Source organism: Microcebus murinus, chromosome 18 (assembly GCF_040939455.1).
Source record: "Microcebus murinus isolate Inina chromosome 18, M.murinus_Inina_mat1.0, whole genome shotgun sequence".
Classification (NCBI taxonomy): Eukaryota; Metazoa; Chordata; class Mammalia; order Primates; family Cheirogaleidae; genus Microcebus; species Microcebus murinus.
In genome coordinates, this window is record NC_134121.1 from 44,164,453 (window position 1) to 44,190,618 (window position 26,166).

Here is a 26,166-nt window from a genome sequence, read left to right on the forward strand (position 1 = left end):
GGAGGATGCTGCGTCAAAGTACGTCCCCCGTGCAGAGGCGCTGAGCCCGATCCACATCCGCGCACGCGTAGTCTGCGTGACTGAAGCCAAATGAATAAGGACGTGCCATCGCCAGAACTCAGTTCTCATTGGAGCGGAGAAAGTTGGTGGGTGGAGCAGGTTGTTTGGCGCCTGCGTATTTCCGCCAGCGGGCAGGCGCGCCGCGGAGTTGCTGGCGGGAGTGGGTGCAACGCCGGTGACTGAAGAGCGATGCCGAGAGAAATCATCACCCTACAGTTGGGCCAGTGCGGCAATCAGAGTGAGCGAACCTCCGGCCCCTCCGCTAGCCAGGTTCCTTAGATGCAATGTGATCTTGCTGTGGGATCTGGGACTCCTTCTGTCCTTCCCAGAATCGTGGTTCTTGGAAAGGCGGGACGTCTCTGACCCAGAGTCCAGTTGCCCAGCCCCGAGGGGCCCTCCCTGCCCAGTCGCTGGCGTACACCCCTTCTTCAGACATGGGCGAGTCTAGCGGCTTGACTTCTTATCGCTGGACCCAGGCGTTCCTAATTGGCACCTGCCCAGACTCATATATCCTCTTTCTCCCCCGCCCCTCCCCCAGTTGGGTTCGAGTTCTGGAAACAACTGTGCGCCGAGCATGGTATCAGTCCCGAGGGCATTGTGGAGGAGTTCGCCACCGAGGGCACTGACCGCAAGGACGTCTTTTTCTACCAGGTGCCCCCAGCAACTTGGCCAGGGCAGCCAGGGGCCTGAAGGGAAGGGAGTGGCCTGGTACTGGGAAACCCGCTGGGCAGAAGGACCAGGCAGCTGGCTTGAGGAGGGAGGGCCAGGAGGAGCCAGAGTTGGGAGGACTCAGGACTTGGCCTGCCTAGCTGATTGGGCCCCCTCCTGTACTTCCCTTGATAGGCAGACGATGAGCACTACATCCCCCGGGCTGTGCTGCTGGACCTGGAGCCCCGGGTGATTCACTCCATCCTCAACTCCCCCTATGCCAAGCTCTACAACCCAGAGAACATCTACCTGTCAGAGCATGGAGGAGGAGCTGGCAACAACTGGGCCAGTGGCTTCTCCCAGGTTATTTGCTATTCCCTGGCAGGGCCCACAACACCCCATGTGAGGACAGGCCCTATAACTTCCCAGAGAGAAATGAAACGAGACAGGGATGTATGAGTGCTGGAGGGAGAGAGACATGGCTGCAGGGAGTTAACTATATTAATTAATTACAAATAATAATTAAGAGGCTGGGCACAGTGGCTCATGCCTGTAATCCTAGCACTCTGGGAGGCCGAGGCAGGAGGATCGCTCAAGGGCAGGAGTTCGAAGCCTGATCAACAGCGAGACCCCATCTCTACAATAAAGAGAAAGAAATTAATTGGCCAACTAATATATACAGAAAAAATTAGCCGGGCATGGTGGCACATGCCTGTAGTCCCAGCTACTTAGGAGGCTGAGGCAGCAGGATTGCTTGAGCCCAGAAGTTTGAGGTTGCTGTGAGCTAGGCTGACGCCAGGGCACTCACTCTAGCCTGGGCAACAAAGTGAGACTCTGTCTCAAAATAAATAAATAAATAAAATAAAATAATAAAAAATTAATTAATATTAAGAGCCTACACCAACTAGGGCTGGGTGCCAGACCATTCTGAGTGCTTTACATATATTAACTTATTTAAACTTCCCAACAACCCTAGAGGTAGGTACTGCAGGTCCACAGTCTTATCTGCCTTTCTAGAATCCCAAAAGCTCTGAATCCAAAAGATGTTTTATAACTTGTTTAGCAGCAAAACCAAATCTCAGTGCTGACAGGTTATTTTATAGTTTGTATCCAACTACTGATCCCTTTTATTACAGAAATATTAATGTATTTGATTAATGTACCTCCGACCCCCAGTGGGATATTATTTAATATATATTATATGTGCCATTTTACCTTTCTAAAATCTGAATTGTTATAAATTCTAAAACATAACTGGCTCCAAGTATGTTAAATAAGAGACTGTGGACCTATATTACTACCTTCATTGCACAAGTGAGGAAACTGAGGCACAGAAAGATGAAGTAATTTACCCAGAATCACTCAGCTAAGTAGAACTAATTATGAACCCAGCTAGTCTGGGTGTAGAGTGCTTCCTTATCACCACTGTGCTGTACTGCCTCTCAGTGCAGAGAAGAGAGGCAGCTATGGGCCAAGCACAGTGGCTCACACCTGTAATCCTAGCACTCTGGGAGGCCGAGGTGGGCAGATTGCTCAAGGTCAGGAGCTCGAAACCAGCCTGAGCAAGAGCGAGACTCTGTCTCTACTAAAAATAGAAATAAATTTGTTGGCCAACTAAACATATATAGAAAAAATTAGCTGGGCATGGTGGTGCATGCCTATAGTCCCAGCTACTCGGGAGGCTGAGGCAGAAGGATTGCTTGAGCCCAGGAGTTTGAGGTTGCTGTGAGCTAGGCTGACACCATGGCACTCTAGCCCAGGCTACAGAGTGAGACTCTGTCTCAAAAAAAAAAAAAAAAAGAGAGAGAGAGAGGCAGCTATGCTCCAAAAAGGACTTTTAGGTACTATAAGAAGAATTGAGAGTGGCTATTCAGAAATCAGAGTCCTTGTTCCATGGTCCTGTCCCACTCTGACCCTCTCCATGTCTGCACAGGGAGAAAAGATCCACGAGGACATTTTTGACATCATAGACCGGGAGGCAGATGGTAGTGACAGTCTAGAGGTGAGTGTCCCAGGAATGCTGGTAGAAACCAACATAGGGAAGGTTTGGCAACACCTATTAGAAGCCACCTATTAGGTAGAAGACCCACCCATGTACCTTTTGCACTGGACAGAAGCCACTGGGCCTTGCTGGAGACAAGGAAGAGTCTCCTAAGCTATGTGAGTTAGGGGAACTGGAGGGGGAGGAAGGGCTCAGGAAAATGGGATAGGTCCAGTTTAAAATCCTGCAACTAGATACCTGGACACTAACTGTTCCTTCCCCATGCAGGGATTTGTGCTGTGTCACTCCATTGCTGGGGGGACAGGCTCTGGCCTGGGATCCTACCTCTTGGAACGGCTGAATGACAGGTAACTTTGTGTTCGGGGGACTAAGAGGAGACACAGCCTCCAACTTGGTTTCCTAAGTCACCAGGAGGCCCTATAGATATACCTCCCTGTTTGCTGAAGCAGGAAAAAGACCTTCAATTCCTATAGGGATATATCCTATAGTGAGGGATATATAGGGATCTTATAGTGAGGAAACTGAAATTACGATGACTGAGAACCTGATCACAATCTCAGTGATGGAGTGATGGGAACTGGAGCCTAGAATCTGGGCCCTGAATGAAGGTCCAGGTTGTGTGGCCAGGTTTGGAATTGGAATCCCAGATCCTAAAATGTCTCTCTCTCCTTCGCCTTTAGGGTTACAGACTTCTAAAAATCAAGTCTCCCTTTTCTACTGATCTTATGACCCCACCCCAATTTCCCCATCCAGAGTTAGCTGCTTCCAGATGTAGGGGAGCCCTGTGTTCACCAACCCTCCAGTCTATTGCCCTGATCCTCTTCTGCCAACCTCCACCAGGTACCCCAAGAAGCTGGTGCAGACGTACTCAGTGTTTCCCAACCAAGACGAGATGAGTGACGTGGTGGTCCAGCCCTACAACTCTCTCCTCACACTTAAGAGGCTGACCCAGAATGCAGACTGTGTGGTGAGTCCTGGATTCTACCTTTCCTCACTTCCCTACTTAATTATTTTTGTGCATTTAAAAGTCCATTTTGAGCCTTTCTGCGCTCTAGGCCTGTGCAAGGATGGGTCTTTTTGGTGGGGCTTTCTGGCCATGAGGCTGAAGGGAAATTAAGCTTCAGAGTCTAGGGTCAAACAGAGCTCCTATTTTTCCTGCCCATGTAAATCTGCCACCATCTTCTATTCCCCCCAGGTGGTGCTGGACAACACGGCCCTGAACCGGATCGCCACAGACCGCCTACACATCCAGAACCCGTCCTTCTCCCAGATCAACCAGCTGGTGAGCCCGCACCCCTGGGCTCCTTTGGACTGGAAGGAAGCCCTCCTTGCTGGAGGACCATCTGGGGGAGGGAGGTCCCACCCAGGCCGAGGCCCATGACATGGCACCCCCGTCCCCAGGTGTCCACCATCATGTCGGCCAGCACCACCACCCTGCGCTACCCCGGCTACATGAACAACGACCTCATCGGCCTCATCGCCTCGCTCATTCCCACCCCACGGCTCCACTTCCTCATGACCGGCTATACCCCCCTCACCACGGACCAGTCAGTAAGAGCAGCCCTCAGGGTCCCAGGCCAGGCTGGCCCTGGGCCCAGCAGGCCCTGACCCAGCCTTTCTCTGCTCCCTGCTGCCCCAGGAGCTGCCCCTTGTGGCCCCCAGAGGCTCAGGCACTGGCACAGAGCAGGCCAGGCCACTTCCTTGCTGACTTGCCGTCCATCTTCCCTCTGCCTTTGGCTCTTGCCACGGAGACCATCCTACCCCGGGTCTGATGGGGATGAGTTGACTTCTCTGTCCATGTACCTCTGGACTGTGTCCTGAGTGCTGGCCTGGTCCCCGTGACCCACCCTCCCATCAGGTGGCCAGTGTGAGGAAGACCACAGTCCTGGATGTGATGAGGCGGCTGCTGCAGCCCAAGAACGTGATGGTGTCCACAGGCCGGGACCGCCAGACCAACCACTGCTACATCGCCATCCTCAACATCATCCAAGGAGAGGTGGACCCCACCCAGGTAGGCGAGGCCCCTTTGTTCTACCCCCAGCACCCGCAGGGGTAGAGGACAGGCTACCTCCACTGCCCCTGTGCCCACCCCAGGTCCACAAGAGCCTGCAGAGGATCCGGGAACGGAAGTTGGCCAACTTCATCCCCTGGGGTCCAGCCAGCATCCAGGTGGCCCTGTCGAGGAAGTCTCCCTACCTGCCCTCAGCCCACCGGGTCAGTGGGCTCATGATGGCCAACCACACTAGCATCTCCTCGGTGAGTTTCACACTTTGCACCTTCTTCCCCTTAATCATTTTCCTGCTTATGCCTCCACTCTCTGCATCCCTGCTGCCCCCGCTTCTGGCTTTTTTTGCTGTAGGCATAGCCAGCCTTGGTTCCCTGGCTTTCTGGGCCATAATGTTACTTGAAGTTCTTTGTAACCCCTGCTTTCTGCACACCCCAAGCTCTTTGAGAGGACCTGTCGCCAGTATGACAAGCTGCGGAAGCGGGAGGCCTTCCTGGAGCAGTTCCGCAAGGAGGACATGTTCAAGGACAACTTTGATGAGATGGACACTTCCAGAGAGATTGTGCAGCAGCTCATAGATGAGTACCATGCGGCAACACGGCCTGACTACATCTCCTGGGGCACCCAGGAGCAGTGAGTCCTCCACTGCCTTACTGGTTGGCTCAGGCCCTGCCTGCCTGACCGCCCCCTCAGAGCACAGATCAGGGACCTCACTCATCTCTTTCTCATATGCACACACATGCACATGCATATACACTCTCTATTGGCATGGGTACACATTTACTTATGAGACTTTATCTTTAATAAAGCACTGGATATAAATCAAGTCACTGGTCTCTTTGAAGCCGTTGGGAACTGGGGAAGGGGGAATGCCTGTTTTTTCTCCATTACTCTGACAGGGTCCTCCCCCACTTCCAGCATCTTCAGTTCTGAGCAAATAGCCTCCCCTAGCTTTTTCTTCTGCCTGGTTTTGGAGAACACAGATGGGGTTTGACCCACCTGGAATTCCTTTGCAGGGTAAAAAGGCCAACAGATGTTACTTTGTTCTCTCTGTCTGACCCTCCCTGAGTCCCAGGTCCCTCCCACCCCTCTGTATCAGGGGAACATTCCACTAGTTTCACATTCCCACTTCAGAGTGTCCTGTTGATCATCATAACCACAAAAATGAGGTTTTTGTGGTTATGGCCATGCCTGCTTACCCATGGCCTCCTACCACTAGGCCATGGGTAAGCAGTAGAGTCAGACCAAGTGTCCTTAAGCTTCTTGCAAGCAGGCCAGTGCTAGAGAGCCCCAGGAGAGCCACTGGTTACAGGCAGCTGGAGTCTAAGAACATCAAGTCAACAGACCAAATCCAAAGCCTAGACTCCAAGCAGGGCCAAAAGTGTTTCAACAGTTGAGGCCCCATAACTCTGTTCTTGGGTGATCTCTAGTTATTTAAAAGGCAAGGTGGCTCATGCCTACAATCCTAGCACTCTGGGAGGCTGAGGCCAGAGGATTTCTTGAGGTCAGGAGTTCGAGACCAGCCTGAGCAAGAACAAGATCCATCTCTACAAAAAAATGGAAAAATTAGCCAGGTGGGGTAGCATGCACCTGTAGTCCCAGATACTCAGGAGGCTGAGGCAGGAGGATGGCTTGAGTCCAGGAGTTTGAGGTTGCAGCGAGCTATGATGATGCCACTGTATTCTAGCTGGGGTGACAGAGACTTCCCCCATGCCCCGAAAAAAAGGCCAACTACATTCCACTTCTGGTAGAAGATTGCAGGGAAGTATATACACAGGGGCCTAAATCTTTGAGATCAAAGGGCAAAGCAGGTTCTCCTTAGGCTATAGCTGATTGTCAGGGCCCCATTAGGCTCTTATAAACCCCAAAGGTGTACTGTAGTGATAGCTAATATGCATATATACACACTCTGATAAGTCCATTTCTTTTTTTTTTTTTAGATAGCGTCTTGCTCTGTTGCCCAGACTAGAGTACAATGGCATCCTCATTCATAGCTCACTGTAGTCTCAAACTCCTGGGATCAAGTGATCTTCCTGCCTCAGCCTCCCAAGTAGCTGAGACTACAGGCACATGCCACTATGCCCAGTTAATTTTTAAATTTTTTGTAGAGACAGGGTCTCATTATGTTGCCCAGGCTGGTCTCAAACTCCTGGACTCAAGTAATCCTCCTGCCTTTGCCTCCCAAAGTGCTGAGATCACAGGCATAAGCCAGAGCGCCTACCCAAGAAGTATATTATTTTGTTTAATTCCCACAAGTATGAAGTGGTAGATATTATTAATCTGATTTTATAAATGAGGAAACTGAGGCCAAGAATGGTTAATGTACCAAGCACCCAGCTGATAAGCCACAGAAGCTTGGCTTCTGTGCTCCTAACCATTGCACGTCCTGCCTTTTGTGATATCTTATAGGCTGGTATAAAATTGTCCCATTTCTGAGATCTTTTGGAGCCACTGGATGAGCCCATGGTTGTGGAGATCTTGAATACCTGCAGAGAGAGCAGGTTCAATCCCTGGAGTGGGGGTGGGGGTGTCAGCCTCAACTGGCTTCAGGTACACCTAAAAAGTGTCCCCTTCACCCAGATCAGGGCAATTGGCAACCTGTGCCTGCCCTCAGAATATCTGGGGCTAGTGCCAGAGGGTCAGGGCTGGTGGAGGTCAGCACGAAAGTGAAAGTTTCTGCCACTCTTACCAATCAGCAAATTAAGATTTTTTTCTTCCTCTTTTTAAATTAGAAAGCATACAGTTGGCCCTCATGTCCTTAAGTACAAACCATGCTGATTCAAACCATGGATAAAAAAGATAGAAAATATTCAGGAAAAAAAAAAACAATGAAAAATAGCAATACAACAGGCTAGGCACAGTGGCTCATGCCTATAATCCTGGCACTTTGGGAAGCCAACAGAGGAGGATTGCTTGAGGCCAGAAGTTCAAGACCAACCTGGGCAACATAGCAAGACCCAGTCTCCACAAAAAATTTAAAAATTAGCTGGGCATGGTGGTGTACACCTGTGGTCCCAGCTACTCAGGAGGCTGACGCAGGAGGATCATTTGAGCCTGGGAGTTGGAAGCTGCAGTGAGTTGTGATTATGCCACTATACACCAGCCTGGATGACCCAGTAAGACACTGGATCACAAAAAACAATACTACTAATAATAACACAACAAAGAAAAAACCAATACAGTATAGCAACTATTTATATAGCATTTACCTTGTATTAGGTATTACAAGTAATCTGGTGATAATTTAAAATACTATATGGGGGAGATGCTTAGGTAATATGCAAATACTATGCCATTTCATATAAAGGACTTAAGCATCTTCACATTTTGGTATCCATGCAGGTCCTAGAAACAGTCCCCCGCAAGTATTGAGGGATGATCATACCTGCTCACTACTAGCCGGAGAACACACTCTTCCTCCCACAAACCTATTTTTCTTTAATAAAGTTCTGCATATGAATAGAGTGAGCAACATACAGGCCAGACCCCTATGAACAGAGGGGACTGTTGCAGGACTGATGGGCAGAGAGCAGGAAGTCAGAAACCAGGCCCCGAGGCTGCCTGAGCGGTGGCAGGGAGGCCACAAGCCTGTCTCTATCCATTGCCAGGGTCTACAGGGGGCTGACTCAGGGAGAGCCAGCCTGGTTGGTGTTAACCAGCTGCCTGTTCTCCCAGGAGAGAGGAAGATGATTTCAGTGAAAACCAGTGTGCACCTGGTCCCTTCTCAGCAATGTGTCCTAAATCTGCACCACTGGGTACCTGCCTCAGTCTTCCCCCTTTACTGTCCTGCCCCGATGACCAACCTTTCATCACTTTGGGCATCTGCACGAGTTCCTGGTGCTGAGTGGGCATCACAAGCTAGCAAAGGTAGCAAGGCTGCTGTAGGTGATGGCAGCTTGCCCACCTCTCCAAGGCACAAGCAATCCCCAATCCCTACTTTGTAAGATCTAGTTAAATAGCATGTGGGGTCCCAGGCGGGAGGAAACACCCAAGTAGTGCAGAGTAAAAGTTATGTGTGGATAGTACTACTGCCACTAAACCCAAGGACAAACAAATACCCCAGGAGGGAGAAACTGATCTGCAAAGATGCCTCCTTTTTCCTACTGCTGAGTCCCAGCCATCGTAAGGACAGACAAAGACTTCAATGCCAACTTCAGAACCAGGTCCCTCCCCCAAGGCTATTTCCAGATCACCCATCACCCCACACCCAGGCAGACCCTCCCTGTTCTTGGCCAGCAGCAAAACCCAAAGTGGGTCAACTAGAGGGCAGCCCAGAGGCCTGGGGAATCAGGGCGGCAGGTGGTGCTGGCAGCGAAAGTCCCTGTGGTGTGAGAGCTTGCCAGCCACAGAAGAAACTGTCCCCGCTGAAAGACAAGGGCTGCTGTGGAAAGGTTGGAGAGAAAGCAAAATACTCAAGCCTGGAACAGGAACTTTTTTGTGACTAAATGATCCAGAGAAAATTAGCCATGTGTGGTGGCTCATGCCTGTAATCCTAGCACTCTGGGAGGCCGAGGCAGGCAGATCGCTCACGGTCGGGAGTTCGAAACCAGCCTGAGCAAGAGCGAGACCCTGTCTCTACTAAGAAATAGAAATATATTAATTGGACAACTAAAAATATATAGAAAAAGAATTAGCCAGGCATGATGGCACATGCCTATAGTCCCAGCTACTTGGGAGGCTGAGGCAGAAGGATTGCTTGAGCCCAGGAGTCTGAGGTTGCTGTGAGCTAGGCTGAGGCCATGGCACTCTAGCCCAGGCAACAGAGTGAGACTCTGTCTCAAAAAATAAAATAAAATAAAGGTAATATTCCTAGAACACTCCAGTGTGGTGTGACCCCAGGGACCCTCTAATGTGCATGAGACAGAGATCTATAGGAGGAAGCACATAACCAAAAATAGAGCTGGGTGAACGAATCTAAAACTTAGGGATTGTAACTTGGGAAAGTATAGAGATGAGGCCTAGGGGCTGTGAGCACAGCTGGGGATGGGGAGCACATAGGGAGCAGAGACACTGGACAGAGTTGACATGTCAGTCCATTAAGGTTTGTCTGTGGTCGCCCCAGTTGCAAACATTCACCATCTCCCTAGAGTCAGCTAAAATCCAACAGAGGATATACCCTCTAGTAATGCCCACCTCTGACACGCGCTCCATTTCTTTTCTCTCTCAGGTATCTTAAGCAGGAAAGGCTGCCCTAGAAATGGAACAGAAACATTTTTAATTGACATCCTGATGCATCACTTAATTAAATTTTAATTAAATTCTCTAGGGCCAGATCACTACAGCATGAATAGGTAAAATCGAGGTTCTTGAAAAGCCACAGGCCCCATCAGTCTGGGTCTAACACCCCCATGAGACCAGCTGGAAACGCCCTTCTCACATCTCAACCTGGCATTATTATAATGTATTTGTGACCCTGGCCGAGCAAGCCGGAGGTAGGCAATTCTCAGCCTCCAATCCTCAAATCTATTAATGAATTATTAACAGGGTGACCAACTCATCCTGATTTTAGCATTAAATGTTCCAAATCCTAAGAGCCCCCTCAGATTTGCTTTTTATTTTTTTTTTTTTGAGACAGAGTCTCGCTTTGTTGCCCAGGCTAGAGTGAGTGCCATGGCGTCAGCCTAGCTCACAGCAACCTCAAACCCCTGGGCTCAAGCGATCCTCCTGCCTCAGCCTCCCGAGTAGCTGGGATTACAGGCATGTGCCACCATGCCCGGCTAATTTTTTGTATATATTTTTAGTTGACTGCTTAATTTCTTTCCATTTATAGTAGAGACGGGGTCTCACTCTTGCTCAGGCTGGTTTCGAACTCCTGAACTCGAGCAATCTGCCCGCCTCGGCCTTCCAGAGTGCTAGGATTACAGGCGAGATTTGCTTTTAAAACTGAAATTCCCACATTCCCTGTCCTAAGAAACTGTGAAAAATCACTATACAAAATGATTAGGAAATCTCCGAGCAGTACCTATAAATGATAAATTAAGGCCTGGCAGACATTTGTTCATAAATTAAACAAGCATTTATTAAAAATAGAGACCAGCACTAAAAAGTTGCACTTCACCCTACAGGATGCACTTTCACGTGCATTAATTATCTGGGCCCTTTGAGGGAGATTTTTTGTCATAGATCATCACAGGGAAATGGGCTCAGGAAGGCTGAGTAACTTGTCCAAATCACACAGCTGGTATGTGAAAGACACACTGAACTTTGGGTCCCCTGGCTCCAAATACACTCTTCCCACCATACTCAGTGTCCGAGAAGTGCTCAGAGGTATGCTGCAGCCTGAACTGCAGCTGTAGGTTCTTAAGCCAGGAAGGGACATGATAAAATTTGTGTTTTAGGACAGTTAATCTGAAACTGGCTTAAAGAGTAAATTGGCACCATTTAGTAAATTGGCACTTTTTCAAGTGAAAAAGGCATTCAGTGGTGTTTCATTTTTGTTTTTTTTTTTTTTTAAAAAAAAAATATATATATATATACATGAAGTGATAAAGATAGAGATCTATATAGATGGAAAGAAGACTGAAAACAAGTGTGATAAAATATTAATGGGAGTTATATCTGGGTGGTGGTATTACAGGCATATTTTATGTTTTCTATATTTTCCAAATTGTCTATAATTGATATGTATTACTTTTATAATCAGGAAAAATAAATTTTAACTGTAAATGAGTAGAAGAGTAAATAGGAAAAGAAACCAGAGGTAAGGAGCCCACAGAGGGACAATGACAATAAGATAGACGTGAAAAACAGAGATGCCCATAACAGAATAGAAGAAGAAAACTAATTGCTTGGGGATGGAGACCAATAGATTCTTATTTCGCACAGATTTTTTTTTTTTTAGAGATGGGCTCTTGCTATATTTCCCAGGCTGGAATGCAGTGGTTATTCACAGGCACAATCATAGCATACTACAGTCTTGAATTCCTGCCTCAAGCAACCCTCCTGCCTCAGCCTCCCGAGTGGCTGGGACTACAGGTGTGTGTGTGCCACTGTACCCAACTGTCACAGATTTTTACACTCTATCTGAAAACTATGGGAAACATGAGAGTTTAGAGTTATTTCAAAAACAAGTGGAGGATCTGGGCACAGTATTGCATGCCTGCAGTCCCAGCTACTTAAGAGGCTAAGGTAGGAAGATCAATAGAGACCAGGAGTTCGAAACCAACCTAGGTAACATAGTGAGACCCCATCTCTACAAAAATTTAAAAAAAAAAAAAAAAAAAAAAAAACTTAGCTGGGTATGGTGGCATGTGCCTGTAGTCCTAGCTACTTGGGAGGCTGAAGTGGGAAGATCACTTGAGTCCAGGAGTTCAAGGATACAGTGAGCTATGATCACGCTCTAGCCTGGGCAACACAGCAAGACCCCCAACTCTAAAAAATCATAATAATAATAATATTGAAAATATTACAGAGCACTTTCTATACACCAAACACTGTTCTAAGCACTTTACATATATGAGCTCATTTAATTTCTGCAAAAACTCTAGATAGTAATAGATACTGTTATATCCCAATTTTTACAAAGTGGAAACTAAAGCTGAGAGGAAAGTGATGCTCAGACTCACACAGCTAGTTAAGGGACAAGGTAGGTTTCAAGCCCTACCTGAAAAGAGAAAACTGAGGAGGAGAAATGATAACTGCCCAATATATTATGGGTTGTTAATTGCAAGAGAGAGGGGACTCATCTTGTAACATGTTGGGAGCAGAATGAGGGCTAGGGGAGGGAGCTACAAAGGGATGGATTCTAGTTCCACAGGAGAAAGAATTCCCACATTATCAATACTTTCCCCAGGTAGAATGAGTGGCCATGAGTACTGAGTCTACTGAACTTGGTCAAGCAAATTCTGTATGATGATTTGCCTGGAATGAACATAAAGAAGAGGGCATTCTGGATAGCCAAGTCCACATACTCAAGATTATGCACTATACTCACAGGAGAACCAGTTAAGTTTTGACTCCTAATCTACTCTTTCTTTCTTTTTTTAAACAGAGTCTCACTCTGTCACCCCAGGTAGAGTGCCATGGTGTTAGCCTAGCTCACAGCAGCCTCAAACTCCTGGGCTCAAGGGATCCTCCTGCTTTACCCTCTTGAGTAGCTGGGACTATAGGTATGTGCCACAATGCCTGGCTAATTTTTCTATTTTTTGTAGAGATGGGGTCTCGCTCGTGCTCCGGCTGGTCTCGAACTCCTGATCTCAAGCAATCCTCCCACCTAGGCCTCCCACAGTGCTAGGATTACAGATGTGAGCCACCATGCCCAGCCTACTTATTCTTTCTTTACACAAAATTCTAACCTGTTTAGATGTATGAATTCCTAGACCAACACAAGTTTGAAAGGAGAAAGAAGAGAGCTACTAAGGACTTTAAAGTAAAAGCAGTTAGGACCAGTGCTATAATTCTGATAAGGAGAGAAGAGATAGAAAAATTACAAAAAGCAATAAGTGGTCCACGCACAGTGGCTCATGCCTGTAATCCTAGCACTTTGGGAGGCCAAGGTGGGAGGATTGTTGGAGGCCAGGAGTTCGAGACCAGCCTGAGTGAGAGCAAGACCTTTGGCCTGTAGTCCCAGCTACTTGGGAGGCTGAGGTAGGCGGATCGCTTGAGCCCAGGAGTTTGAGGTTGCTGTGAGCTATGATTCTGCCATTGCACTCTAGCCTGGGTGACAGAGCGCGGCCCTGTCTCAAAAAATAATAATGAAAAGCAATAAGGGGTCTTTTGGTTTAGGGGTAAATACACCTCTAAAAGGAGTCTGTGGGCAACACAGCAAAATCCAAAGGCTGGTGTTCATGGTTCATACCCTGAGTCAATAGGAAAAGACTGAATTCCACTCAGTATGTTCCACTTAAGAAAAAAAAAAAAAGTAAAGAATACATTTTGGCCAGTTCAATGGTAGTGGGTTATCAGAACTTATTAACATTAGTGTCACCAAAGTTGATATACAACCCCCCACTGCTAAATTTGAATGGCTTAAAAAAAAAAAAAGAATACATTTTACAAATATTCCCATCAAAAATAATTTTTAAATGTTTTAAGTTATGGGACCTCAAGAGATAAGCCTGATTATCTGGAAAATGTTTAAAGTTATTTATCTACAAGGAAAATTATTGTTTTCTTATAAAAATAAAGGGGAAGCTGGGCACATAGTCTCAGCTACTCAGGAGGCTGAGGTGGAAGGATCACATGAGGCCAGGAGTTTGAGACCAGCCTGACTCTGTCTCTAAATTTAAAAATATAATAAATAGGCCAGGCATGGTGGCTCACGCCTGTAATCCTAGCACTCTGGGAGGCCGAGGCGGGAGGATCGCTCAAGGGCAGGAGTTTGAGACCAGCCTGAGCAAGAGCGAGACCTGGTCTCTACTATAAATAAAAAGAAATTAATTGGCCAACTAATATATATAGAAAAAATTAGCTGGGCATGATGGTGCATGCCTGTAGTCCCAGCTACTCAGGAGGCTGAGGCAGTAGGATTGCTTGAGCCTAGGACTTTGAGGTTGCTGTGAGCTAGACTGATGCCACGGCACTCTAGCTCGGGCAACAGAGTGAGACTCTGTCTCAAAAATAAATAAATAAATAAATGAAAATTTTAAAACTGAAGGAATAAAACAATGAGAGGCTACTGTTTTTCCACTGGAAGAGGCAGTGACCTTCCTCAGGGTTACTGGCAACCTGTCCACTGCTCTCCTGGCAATGACCTCAGTACACTGTGATTAGTGATTCATTTCCCTGTCTTCCATGATGGCCTATGCATTTATTATGGGCTGAGACAGTGTCTTTTGTCTCTGTTTCCCTGATATCTACCACAAGTCCTGCACATTGTAGCTGTTCAACAAATATCTGGCGAACAAATGAAAGAATGATGTCAAGATCATAGGTTCTACTCCTCACCTTTCCTTTAAGAAAATGACATTAAAAGACTTGCCACATAAATAACAGTGTACCCCAGGACAAAGTCATGTGTTTGCCACATTGGCCTACAGATCAGGAACATTGTGACTTTAATCCTAGACAGTTTTCAGAGAGAAGCTGGTAAAGGTGGGGGGGGGTGGGGAGATGTCATTTCTGCAACTAGAAATGAACTTTAAAAAATTCCCTTTATGTATGACCTAAGTAAAGCTATCCCAATATTCTTACACTGAATAGCTTGTGGTATCAAGGACCCAATGGCTTGGTGTAGTTGAATTTCTGATATTTGATCCTCTGGAAATTTTCCCAATGGATACATTATACAAGGGACCATTAGCACCTGAATGGAAACAAACTAGTGACTACGAGTATTTTACTTCCTACAAGATCAAATAATAGTCATGAATCATGAACTGGATCTGTAGACAGCTGCACGAAATAGATTATCAGCGGAAGGTATGGCAGTTCCAAGGCTCAACCTGCAAAGTCAGTTGGGAAGAGGGAGTGGTCAGAACTGGCACAGCTGGAAGGACACTCACACAATAAAAGTTGCCAACTGGACATGTTCCTCTAAGACAGCTTTGCAATGGCAAAGGAGCTCAGGAGCTCAGCCAAGGTGAAAACATGGCCAGAGGGAGGTGGTAAGGAGTTGAAAGAGATCCTCGGTGAGCAGCAGCCCACAGCTGGGCTAGTGAGGAAACCACTGGGCCAAACAGCCCTAAATCTCCCCTGAAGACTTAAAAAGCATCTTCCTTCCCCTGCTCCCTGGTCCTCCCTGAGAATTCCTGTTCCCTCTGTGTTCCATCCTTCCTTAGCATTCCAGAACCTAGACAAAGTTGCTCCCTGAAACTTTTCTCTCTTGCCCACTTAGATTTCCAGTTCTAGAAATGGTTCTACTCTGAGTATCCCAGCAGCCTGGACCCCAAGGATGGAACTGAATCACAGAGAGCACTGGTCACAGGGATAATATGATAAAAATGCCAGATGCCCAAGGTTTATGAAAAGGTTGAAGTAAGGATGAACAGAACAGAGTTTAGGTCAAAGGGCTACAGAGGCCAGACTACTTACTACTTCTGCTTCTAAGACACCACCGCAGGCAACATGGCTCAAAAGAGACCCCCACTCAGGGCCAGGTGACAACCTTAAACTGAAGTGTAGTGTGGCCCTTGGGAATCCTTGTGACCAGGCCCTCTTGTGAAATGTAAATTGAATCAGGCCTGAGAATAACCCAATATTCTGTCCACTCTGGCATCCAACTGTGTTCAGTGACAAACACACACACACACACACACACACACACACACACACACACACACACACAGTGACTGTTCTATTCCTACTAGCTATGCTCCTTTGGATGCACGGTATTTATTTTCATAGTATTTATTTCTCTGAATGCTTTGCAGTTGTCACCGTTCACTCAGCAAGTTCCTCACTACTCTCTCTGACTCCTAGAGATACATGTGTACACACCTCAGGTAAGTACTGTTACCGGGTGAGGTAGCAGCTGATCCACAGGCCCTGGGCCACCACACTGAGCACTACCACAAAGCCATACTCCACTCCTTTATATCCCTGCCTTGTGAACAGCAAGGCCTTTATAAACGTATGCCTTCCCTCTGCTTTTGTCCTCTATCAATGGTTCTTAACCTTTGTGAATTCATGGATCTGTTTGAGAATCTGCTATGGACCTATCCCCAGAAAAATATACACATACAGATTTGCAAACAATTTCAAGACATTCTTGACTCATAAAACCCATCCTCGGGATCCCAACTCAGTTTCTGATGGTGAGAAATGAGGGCACTTCTTAACAGACAGGCAGTCAGAAGAATGAAAGCTTGAGTTCAATTTCTCCTTATTTGTTTTCCATATGCACAAAAATCTGCAGAGGACTTGGGAACAAAAGGTAGTCAATCTAATCCCTGAGGTCCAGCCAGGTACTGTTGTCACCTGTCCACTAGCTCAGGCAGCAGCTCCTCTCTGATACTGACACAGGCCTCTCACCTTGCTCACATCTCCACACTCCCACCTGTGGGTCTGGCCCAGACCTTACCTACCTTTCCTATGGAATCTAGCCCAGCCAGGTGATTCTAGTGCTCACTCTGTCACTTTGAAACAGTGGATTAAAAAAAAAAAAAATGAAACAGTGGATAAAAAGAACTTCTGGTAAGTCTGCTGAGCCACATCTTCTCCCTTCTTGTCTGTCTGTCTTTGTGTCTGTCTCTCATCACACACACACACAGACACACACACACCTAAGCTGTCAGTAGAAGAGCCAGCATCAGCATCTTGAGGCCTCCTAGAGCAGATGTTCTGGGGCACGTCTTCAGGCAAGACTCTGCTGAGCTCAGTGACAATTGCCATCTACCTGGCCACTGGCCAGATTACATTTTCTGAGTCACACTGACCTCTTCAAAGGTCACAGCCACCATTGGGCTAATATTCTCTCATGCTGACAACCCACTCCAACCCTCTCTGCCTCAACAAAACGAAAACAGCCTTAATTGTGGCACATGCTTGAAAGCTCATCACATGCACCGGGCTCACCACCAACATTGCTCAATCTATGTCAGAAATGATTACAGGTTTCTCACGAAGATTCACCATGAACACAATCAAGGGCTTGTAGATCCCACAGATAGGGAAGGATCTCCCTGCCCTTCCATAGAATAGGGACTTCTTCCATTCCAGCCTTTCCCAACCATGGGAAAGCCGATCAAGGGAGCTTCCTCCTCCTCACAAACATGGCCCACCACTCCTACAGGTAGTGCATTAGCAAGAAAAACTAAACTCTAAGATACCAGAAAAAAAACAAAAAAAAACCACTACCAACAACAAATCTATTAAAATAGGCCTCAGAGTCAACTCTTAATGATGTGGACTATCACATAAATTTCTAATCCTGTCAATAACCTGTCACCAAAATTCCAAGATCCAGTCAATTCTGGCCTCTTACTATGTGTTTCCAAGCAATGAAATGTAATTAAAATGTTATCATAACCTACCTCGCAGAGCGCTGTTACTAACTAGATTTGTGATCTCGGGCAGGTCACTTCCTGGCCCTGGGCCTCGATTTCATCATTCATTCACTCAACAAATATTTACTGAGTAGCTAGTAAGTTCCAGGCACTGTGCTAAGTGCGAAAGATAGCAAAGATGAGCAAGATGTAAGTCTTGCTAAAGAATTTCTCACTCCATTGTTTATGTGTTAATGTAAATAACTCATCATGTTACTGTGTGATTAGAAGATTGGACCAACATACAGGAGGAAAACTGGGAGGGGAGCACCTGTGTCTGATTAGGGAGCAGAGGTCTGTAAAATAAGGGGTTGGACTTCTGCAGGCGTCTGTTATTCTAAGATCATGATGCATTTCGGTAGACACAGGGCCATTTGGATATTCTGCTTCAGGGAAACATGTGCAATGCCCGCCCTCCGCTAGTGCAGATAACGAGTTTATCCTCGGCAGTTTACTGTTTGGCACCAATACCTGTCTTTGAAATTGAATAGAAGCCAGATCCTCATTATTAGACTTTTGCATTATCCAATTCTAATGATCACCCAGGAGTGGAAAGAATACTTGGTAAAATCAAGTCTCTTCCAATTCAAAGGGCAGAAACACATTATTCTTGTGCCACACATAAACTTAATCAACTGATGAAACAAACACCTCATTTAAGGGGGAAAAAACAAACCCAGACACACATAAAATGAATCCATGATAATGTTTTGTTTCAAGTAAAACCAGAAATAGAACCTTATTGATCTGTTACTGCCAGGAATTCAATACTTGCCCTAAGATGCTATTGAACTAGTCTGCTAATTGTGGCTTACTATTAATTCAAGTACCAGCTAACACTATTTAAATCCTTAAGTGGTAGCCGGGCGCAGTGGCTCACGCCTGTAATCCTAGCACTCTGGGAGGCTGAGGCGGGCGGATTGCTCAAGGTCAGGAGTTCGAAACCAGCCTGAGCAAGAGCGAGACCTATCTCTACTATAAACAGAAAGAAATTAATTGGCCAACTAATATATATATAAAAAAAAAAATTAGCTGGGTATGGTGGCGCATGCCTGTAGTCCCAGCTACTCGGGAGGCTGAGGCAGGAGGATTGCTTGAGCCCAGGAGTTTGAGGTTGCTGTGAGCTAGGCTGACGCCACGGCACTCACTCTAGCCTGGGCAACAAAGCAAGACTCTGTCTCAAAAAAAAAAAAAAAAATCCTTAAGTGGTAAAAGGAATAGAGTTATAAATTCATAAAAGGCCAATATCAATCCTTCCAAGTTGTTATTTTATTTTCTGCTTACCTGTATATTCTATATTTACTATAATAAATATATATGTGTGTGTGTATATATATATATATATATATTTTTTTTTTTTTTTTTTTGAGACAGAGTCTCACTCTGTTGCCTGGGCTAGAGTGCCTTGGCATCAGCCTAGCTCACAGCAACCTCAAACTCCTGGGCTCAAGCGATCCTCTGGCCTCAGCCTCCCGAGTAGCTGGGACTACAGGCATGTGCCACTGCGCCTGGCTAATTTTTTCTACTTTTTTTTAGTTGTTTGGCTAATTTCTTTCTATTTATAGTAGAGATGGGGTCTCGCTCTTGCTCAGGCTGGTCTCAAACTCCTGAGCCCAAGCAATCCTCCTGTCTCGGCCTCCCAAAGTGTATTTACTATAATAAATTTTTTTTTTTTTTTTGAGACAGAGTCTCACTTTGTTGCCCAGGCTAGAGTGACTGTGAGTGACTGCCATGGCATCAGCCTAGCTCACAGCAACCTCAAACTCCTGGGTTCAAGCAATCCTTCTGCCTCAGCCTCCCAAGTAGCTGGGACTACAGGCATGTGCCACTGCGCCTGGCTAATTTTTTCTACTTTTTTTTAGTTGTTTGGCTAATTTCTTTCTATTTATAGTAGAGATGGGGTCTCGCTCTTGCTCAGGCTGGTCTCAAACTCCTGAGCCCAAGCAATCCTCCTGTCTCGGCCTCCCAAAGTGTATTTACTATAATAAATTTTTTTTTTTTTTTTTGAGACAGAGTCTCGCTTTGTTGCCCAGGCTAGAGTGACTGTGAGTGACTGCCATGGCATCAGCCTAGCTCACAGCAACCTCAAACTCCTGGGTTCAAGCAATCCTTCTGCCTCAGCCTCCCAAGTAGCTGAGACTACAGGCATGTGCCACCATGCATGGCTAATTTTTTCTATATATATTAGTTGGCCAATTAATTTATTTCTATTTATAGTAGAGACGGGGTCTCATTTTTGCTCAGGCTGGTTTCGAACTCCAGACCTTGAGCAATCCGCCCGCCTCAGCCTCCCAGAGTGCTAGGATTACAGGCGTGAGCCACCGTGCCCAGCCAATAAATGTATTTTGATGTTGTAATGTTTAAAACCTGATAGAGGCCAGGTGTGAGGCTCACACCTATAGTCCTAGCACTTTGGGAGGCCAAGGTGGGAGGATCGATTGAAGCCAGAAGTTTGAGACCAGCCTGAGTAACAGTGAGAGACCTGTCTCTAAAAATAAATAAATAAATCAGCCAGGTGTGGTGGCATGCATCTGTATAGTTCCAGCTACTCAGGAGGTTGTGGCAGGAGGATCCTTTGAGCCCAGGAATTGGAGGTTGCAGTGAGCTATGATGATGCCACTGCACTCTAGCCCCTGTCTCAAAACAAAGAAACAAAAAAGGTGGTAGAAGTTATTATTTTTCATAGAATACATATGTCCTCCCCTGTTAAAATAATTACTAGCTTTTTCTGTCTTCCCAAGGTAGTGTGAGAAATCTGATACTGCCACATTCAGACTGGTGATAAGTCAGTTACAGATGCAGGTAAAATGCTGGGTTTCTCCATTCCATTTTCAATTCTTCATCATATATATATATTTATATATGATTAGTGATCAGAAATTTTATGTGTTTAAGAAGACATCTCAATGTTTGCACAATCTGTACTTAGTGCCACTTAACCGTATACTTAGAAATGGTTAAAATGGTAAATTTTATGTTATGTATACTTTACAAGTCTTTTAAAAATAAACATTTTTTGTTTGTTGGTATATTCCTTAGGATTTTCTATGTACAATCATGCCTTCTGTAAATAAAAACAATTTTTTCTTTAAAAGAAAAAGACATCTCTACATTAACAAAGCAAAGACTACCAGAGTATACAACATTTTTTTCTGTATCCTCAAAGGCTTCTAGACAGACTATGAAGGAGGGACCATGCCACACAGATGTCAACTCAGATTAGGGAAGATGAAAATCACTTTGATTCCAACACGTGAGAACAACTTTGCTTCAACATGTGATTAACAGAAAAACACCTTAAGCCATGTGTCCCTCCCAAGCCATGCAGGAACTATGACTGATGGAAGTAGGAAAGTGCACACAAATTTTTTTCCAGGGTTCTTTGGTCTATCAACTCCTTCTTTGAGCACAGGGTGATTCAACCAGGGAGCACCGTTTCAACCTGTTTGGTCTTGGTCTATCCAGAATACTCGCTGGCAGACTTCCTTCTATCACTAATTTACAGATGGGCTTGAAACATGCAAGGGAAGGGACTCGACCAGACCAGCGGGGACTGCCTCCACCAAGGGACTGTCTGAGACCTGCTGGGGCCTGCGGTTAACAGCCAAAGTCTGAAACCCGAGAAGAGCCAGAGGGGCAGGCGGATCCTGAGCTCCAGAGCAAACACAAACCTTTAATTAAAAAGTGCTAAAAGCACTTAAAATGTCCTAAAAGTACTAGAAAGCCTGGATCTTCCCATTTTCAATTAGACAGCTAAATAACCATTCTGAGAACTTTGAGGTGTTAACAATCCAAATGATAGGGAGCAGGAAACTAAAACCATGTTTAAAAAATGTTAATTTTTAACAACAGTTTTCATTGACCAAATAAGCTAGCCTGGCACAGCTGGAAAGATGTATTTATAGAATAATAAATATCAATTGAGTCAAAATGAACTAAAAATCTCAACAGATATAAAAATAACAGAAGCTCTAGAAATAAAGCTTCTAGAAATAACTTAATCCCAGATACTTAAGGAAATCAATTTATTAAATACCATAACATTAAAACAGTATGTTCCTGTAGTCCAGATTAGAGCAAAAAAAAAAAAAAAAAAAAAAAAAAACAAAAAAAAAACAGTATGTAGGAAACATACTATCTTACTATATTAGAAAATATTTTTAATTTCATCAGAAAAAATATTGGTGAAGGCATAGAAACACAAGTGGCTGGGTCAGCAAGATATTAAAAGGGGATTCTGACAAAAGGACCAACATAAATATAGCATGAGTTAAACAGAAATCATGTTTAAGAAGGAGAAAAATGCATAACTCTTACAATAAAAGGAAAATACAGACCATACACAGTGATACTATTATTAGTAAATGATGCAAATAAATTTTTTGAAAAAAAAAAAAGAGCCCAAGTTTCCTCATTCATGATATAAAAAGTTGAAATAGACTGGTGGGCCAGCTGTGTGCAGTGACTCATGCCTGTAATCCTAGCATTCTGGGAGGCCGAGGTGAGAGGACCACCTGAGGTTGGGAGTTCAAGAGGACCAGCCTGAGTAAGATTGAGACCCCATCTCTACTAAAAAATAGAAAAAATTAGCTGGCCATGGTGGTGTGCGCCTGTGGTCCCAGCTACTTGGGAGGCTGAGGCAGGAGGATCAATTGAGCCCAGGAGATTGAGGTCAATGCCTAGGGAAACAGAGCAATGCCAGATTGAGGTCAATGCCAGGCCACAGAGCAAGACTCTGTCATTCATTCATAGATAGATAGATAGATAGATAGATAGATAGATAGATAGATATGGACTGGTGTGCCTAAAACAGGCTATGGGAGTGCTGGATCAGAATCCCTTAGCTCTGTGGCTGGAGCCTCCAGGCAGCCCTTTCTGCAGCAAACTGCCCCTTCTCTTCCCTTTCCTTGGGGAATGTGAACACCGGGGGAAGGGCTGGGAAGGCCTAATTAATAAATGATCTCCATGTCCTGTCCAGCATGCTGTCACTCTGCCTCTAATATTATAAATCAACATCATAATGCACAGTGGGAACTAAGTGAATAGATAGAACCTCTGTTCTGCACAAAAGAATACAACAGATAATGGAAATGGCAGAAACATCCCTTTCTAAAAGCTACTTTTCTGCAAAGTACATTTAAAGAATATAAAGATTTTTAAGAAAGTTAAACAAATACATTTTAAGGAAGGCATTCATTCTCAGCCAAATGTGTTTCTGAGGCAGACTGGAATGGAGGCTAACGTCACACCCTTTATGGTTGAAACTGTAGCTGTTAACTATGAGAAAGGACATGGCAATTAGGGATTAATGTGCATATGAACTAAGGACAGTCACAGAATCCTGAAAATGCCATCATGAAAAATGTAAATTCCAATAAATGGCATAAAAAAGTCGATGCAAAAATATATAAAATTGAAAAATTTTAAATGTGCTTCTATTCTTTCTCTAATGGCTATAAAAATAATCAAAATACGATCATTTATTTTAAAAATATAGAGTGATTTCTTTTGCAGAGGCACTGGTGGCATACACAAATGTACCTTAGCATTCATGTGATTCCAGAGTAGTCTCAAATTTACACTTGGAATAAGTTTTTCATTTAAAATCAATTGTTTGGGCCGGGCACAGTGGCTCATGCCTGTAATCCTAGCACTCTGGGAGCCCAAGGTGGACGAATTGTTTGAGGTCAGGAGTTCGAAACCAGCCTGAGCAAGAGCAAGACCCTGTCTCTACTATAAATAGAAAGAAATTAATTGGGCAACTAATATATATAGAAAAAATTAGCTGGGCATGGTGGTGCATGCCTGTAGTCCCAGCTACTCGGGAGGCTGAGGCAGGAGGATTGCTTGAGCCTAGGAGTTTGAGGTTGCTGTGAGCGAGGCTAATGCCACGGCACACACTCTAGCCTGGGCAACAAAGTGAGACTCTGTCTCAAAAAAAATAAAAATAAAAATAAAATAAAATAAATTGTTTGGTCTCTGAGAATTCTTATTGAAAAGGAAAAAGAGAAAAAAAGAATAAAATTAAATTCAATTGTGAGGTACATAGGGTGTAATCACACTATTCTTGCTACTTTTTAAAATAAGTTTTTAAATGTCTATAATCAAAAGTTTGAAAATTCAATGGTGAATTATTACATCTTTTCAATTTTAAAATGTTTAGATTTTGTTGTATGGAGTGAAGTGCATAGCTGAATCCTGAATGTGTAATTTCAACCTGGTCAGTTATATATCTTTTTTTTTTTTTTTTTTTTTTGAGACAGAGTCTCACTTTGTTGCCCAGGCTAGAGTGAGTGCCGTGGCATCAGCCTAGCTCACAGCAACCTCAAACTCCTGGGCTCAAGTGATCCTGCTGCCTCAGCCTCCCAAGTAGCTAGGACTACAGGCATGCGCCACCATGCCCAGCTAATTTTTTCTATATGTATTAGTCGGCCAATTAATTTCTTTCTGTTTATAGTAGAGACAGGGTCTCGCTTTTGCTCAGGCTGGTTTCGAACTCCTGACCTCGAGCAATCCACCCACCTCTGCCTCCCAGAGTGCTAGGATTACAGGCATGAGCCACCGTGCCCGGCAGTTATATATCTTTTACATGCTCTTACTTCAATAAGAGAAATAAAAAGACTCAATTAAGCATATCGTAGAAGAGTGCTCCTTAAACTTTTGAATGTGCATACAAATAACCCAGGGATCTCCTAAAAAATGCAAATTTGCACTCAGGAGGTCTGTGGTGGGACCTGAGATGGTTTATTTATTTATTTATTTAAGAGATGCAAGGCCTGGCGCGGTGGCTCACGCCTGTAATCCTAGCTCTCTGGGAGGCCGAGGCGGGCGGATTGCTCGAGGTCAGGAGTTCGAAACCAGCCTGAGCAAGAGCGAAACCCCGTCTCTACTATAAATAGAAATTAATTGGCCAACTAATATATATACAAAAAATTAGCCGGGCATGGTGGCACATGCCTGTAGTCCCAGCTACTCGGGAGGCTGAGGCAGCAGGATTGCTTGAGCCCAGGAGTTTGAGGTTGCTGTGAGCTAGGCTGACGCCACGGCACTCACTCTAGCCTGGGCAACAAGTGAGACTCTGTCTCAAAAAAAAAAAAAAAAAAAAAAGAGATGCAGTCTTGCTCTGATGCCCAGTCTGGAGTGCAGTGGGGTGATCATAGCTCACTGCAGCCTCCAACTCCTGGACTCAAGCAATCCTCCTGCCTCAGCCTCCCCAGTAGCTAGGACTATGAGTGTGTCCCACTGTGCCTGGCCAGGACTCTAAAACCAGAGTTTTGATCTGGGGTCCACAGACCCCCTCCAAGGGATCTATGGATAGAATTTAGAGGGTCCATGAACTTGAATGGGGAAAACAATTACACTTTGATTTTCACTCAGTTCTAACTAAAATTTAGCCTCTCCTTCAATTATGACTACAGGCATCACATTTCAGTAGTATTAGCAATACCCCTGATGGTCACCTATAAAAATCACAGCTATTTTTATCATATTTCAGTGGATGCAGATGTTTCAGAATATTGTTTATAATCACCACTACTACAGAAGTTATTAGATCTACTTCAAGATCTTGTTTTTTAACGTATTAATAAAGGACACAAAATAAAAGAAAGCTGCCAGGTGTGGTGGCTCATGCCTGTAATCCTAGCATCTGGGAGGCCGAGGCAGGAGGATCACTCAAGGTCAGGAGTTCGAGACCAGCCTGAGCAAGATTGAGACCCCATCTCTATTAAAAATAGAAAGAAATGAGTTGGACAACTTTAAATACATTTTAAAAATAAAAAGAAAAACAAAATTTAAAAAAGCACATGTATTCATGTCAAAAAATTATCAAACAATTTTTAAATATTATAACAACTATATATAACTGGTTTTCATGGTAATTTTGTATTGTTGCTTTTGTTGTTGTTGTTTGGGGTTTTTTTGAGACAGTGAGTGGTTTTTCTTTAAGAGAGAATCTTGCTCTGTTGCCCTGAGCTAGAGTGCAACGGCATCATCAGACCTCACTGTAACCTCAAACTCCTGGGCTGAAGTGATTCTCTTGCCTCAGCCCCCAGAGTAGTGGGACTACAGGCACACGCCACAATGTCCGGCTAATTTTTTTATTTTTCATAGAGACGGGGTCTTGCTCTTGCTCAGGCTAGTCTCGAACTCCTGATCTCAAGCGATCCTCCCGCCTTGGCCTCCTAGAGTGCTAGGATTACAGGCGTGAGCCACCACAACTGGCCCTATGTGTATTATTTTATGCATTCAAAGAACATCCACTAGACTGCCAAAGGCATCCGTGGTTTAAAAAGGTTAACAACCCTTGCTCCAGAGGAAAAAAGAGAGAGGGAGACTGGTACAGAGGAGATGGGAACACAGAGCCTGGGAACCTGGCTTTTTAGAACAGAGGAGAGGCTTCCATGTGGAAACACTGAAGGGAGAGAGGGGGTACTTCTTTGAGAGCCGAGGTTCCTGAGGAGGCTGGAGTTATTGGGATGCAGGGCTCAGGTGGAGGGATTAACTACAGGAAGGAAACTTTTCCCACA

At 45.1% G+C, this 26,166-nt stretch overlaps 2 protein-coding genes across 2 annotated transcripts in view; both read left to right on the plus strand.

The window, feature by feature from the left end:
• RAMP2 (receptor activity modifying protein 2) overlaps positions 1–26,166 on the plus strand; it is a 147,428-nt gene that overhangs the window by 30,981 nt on the left and 90,281 nt on the right. The gene's annotated exons all lie outside the window — the stretch shown is intronic.
• On the plus strand, positions 182–5,541 carry TUBG1 (tubulin gamma 1). The gene is made up of 11 exons (XM_012743196.3): positions 182–298; positions 599–711; positions 904–1,071; positions 2,642–2,710; positions 2,978–3,057; positions 3,551–3,677; positions 3,906–3,992; positions 4,112–4,261; positions 4,569–4,721; positions 4,805–4,966; positions 5,155–5,541. The coding sequence occupies exons 1-11, from the start codon at positions 250–252 to the stop codon at positions 5,350–5,352; spliced, it is 1,356 nt and encodes a 451-aa protein (XP_012598650.1). The 5' UTR covers positions 182–249; the 3' UTR covers positions 5,353–5,541.

Bases quoted from the DNA above. Each gene is read 5' to 3' on its own strand.
- TUBG1 (XM_012743196.3), top strand. From the start codon at position 250: ATGCCGAGAGAAATCATCACCCTACAGTTGGGCCAGTGCGGCAATCAG. The intron at 712-903 runs GTGCCCCCAGCA...TTCCCTTGATAG, and splicing joins AGGACGTCTTTTTCTACCAG to GCAGACGATGAGCACTACAT. The intron at 1,072-2,641 runs GTTATTTGCTAT...ATGTCTGCACAG, and splicing joins GGGCCAGTGGCTTCTCCCAG to GGAGAAAAGATCCACGAGGA.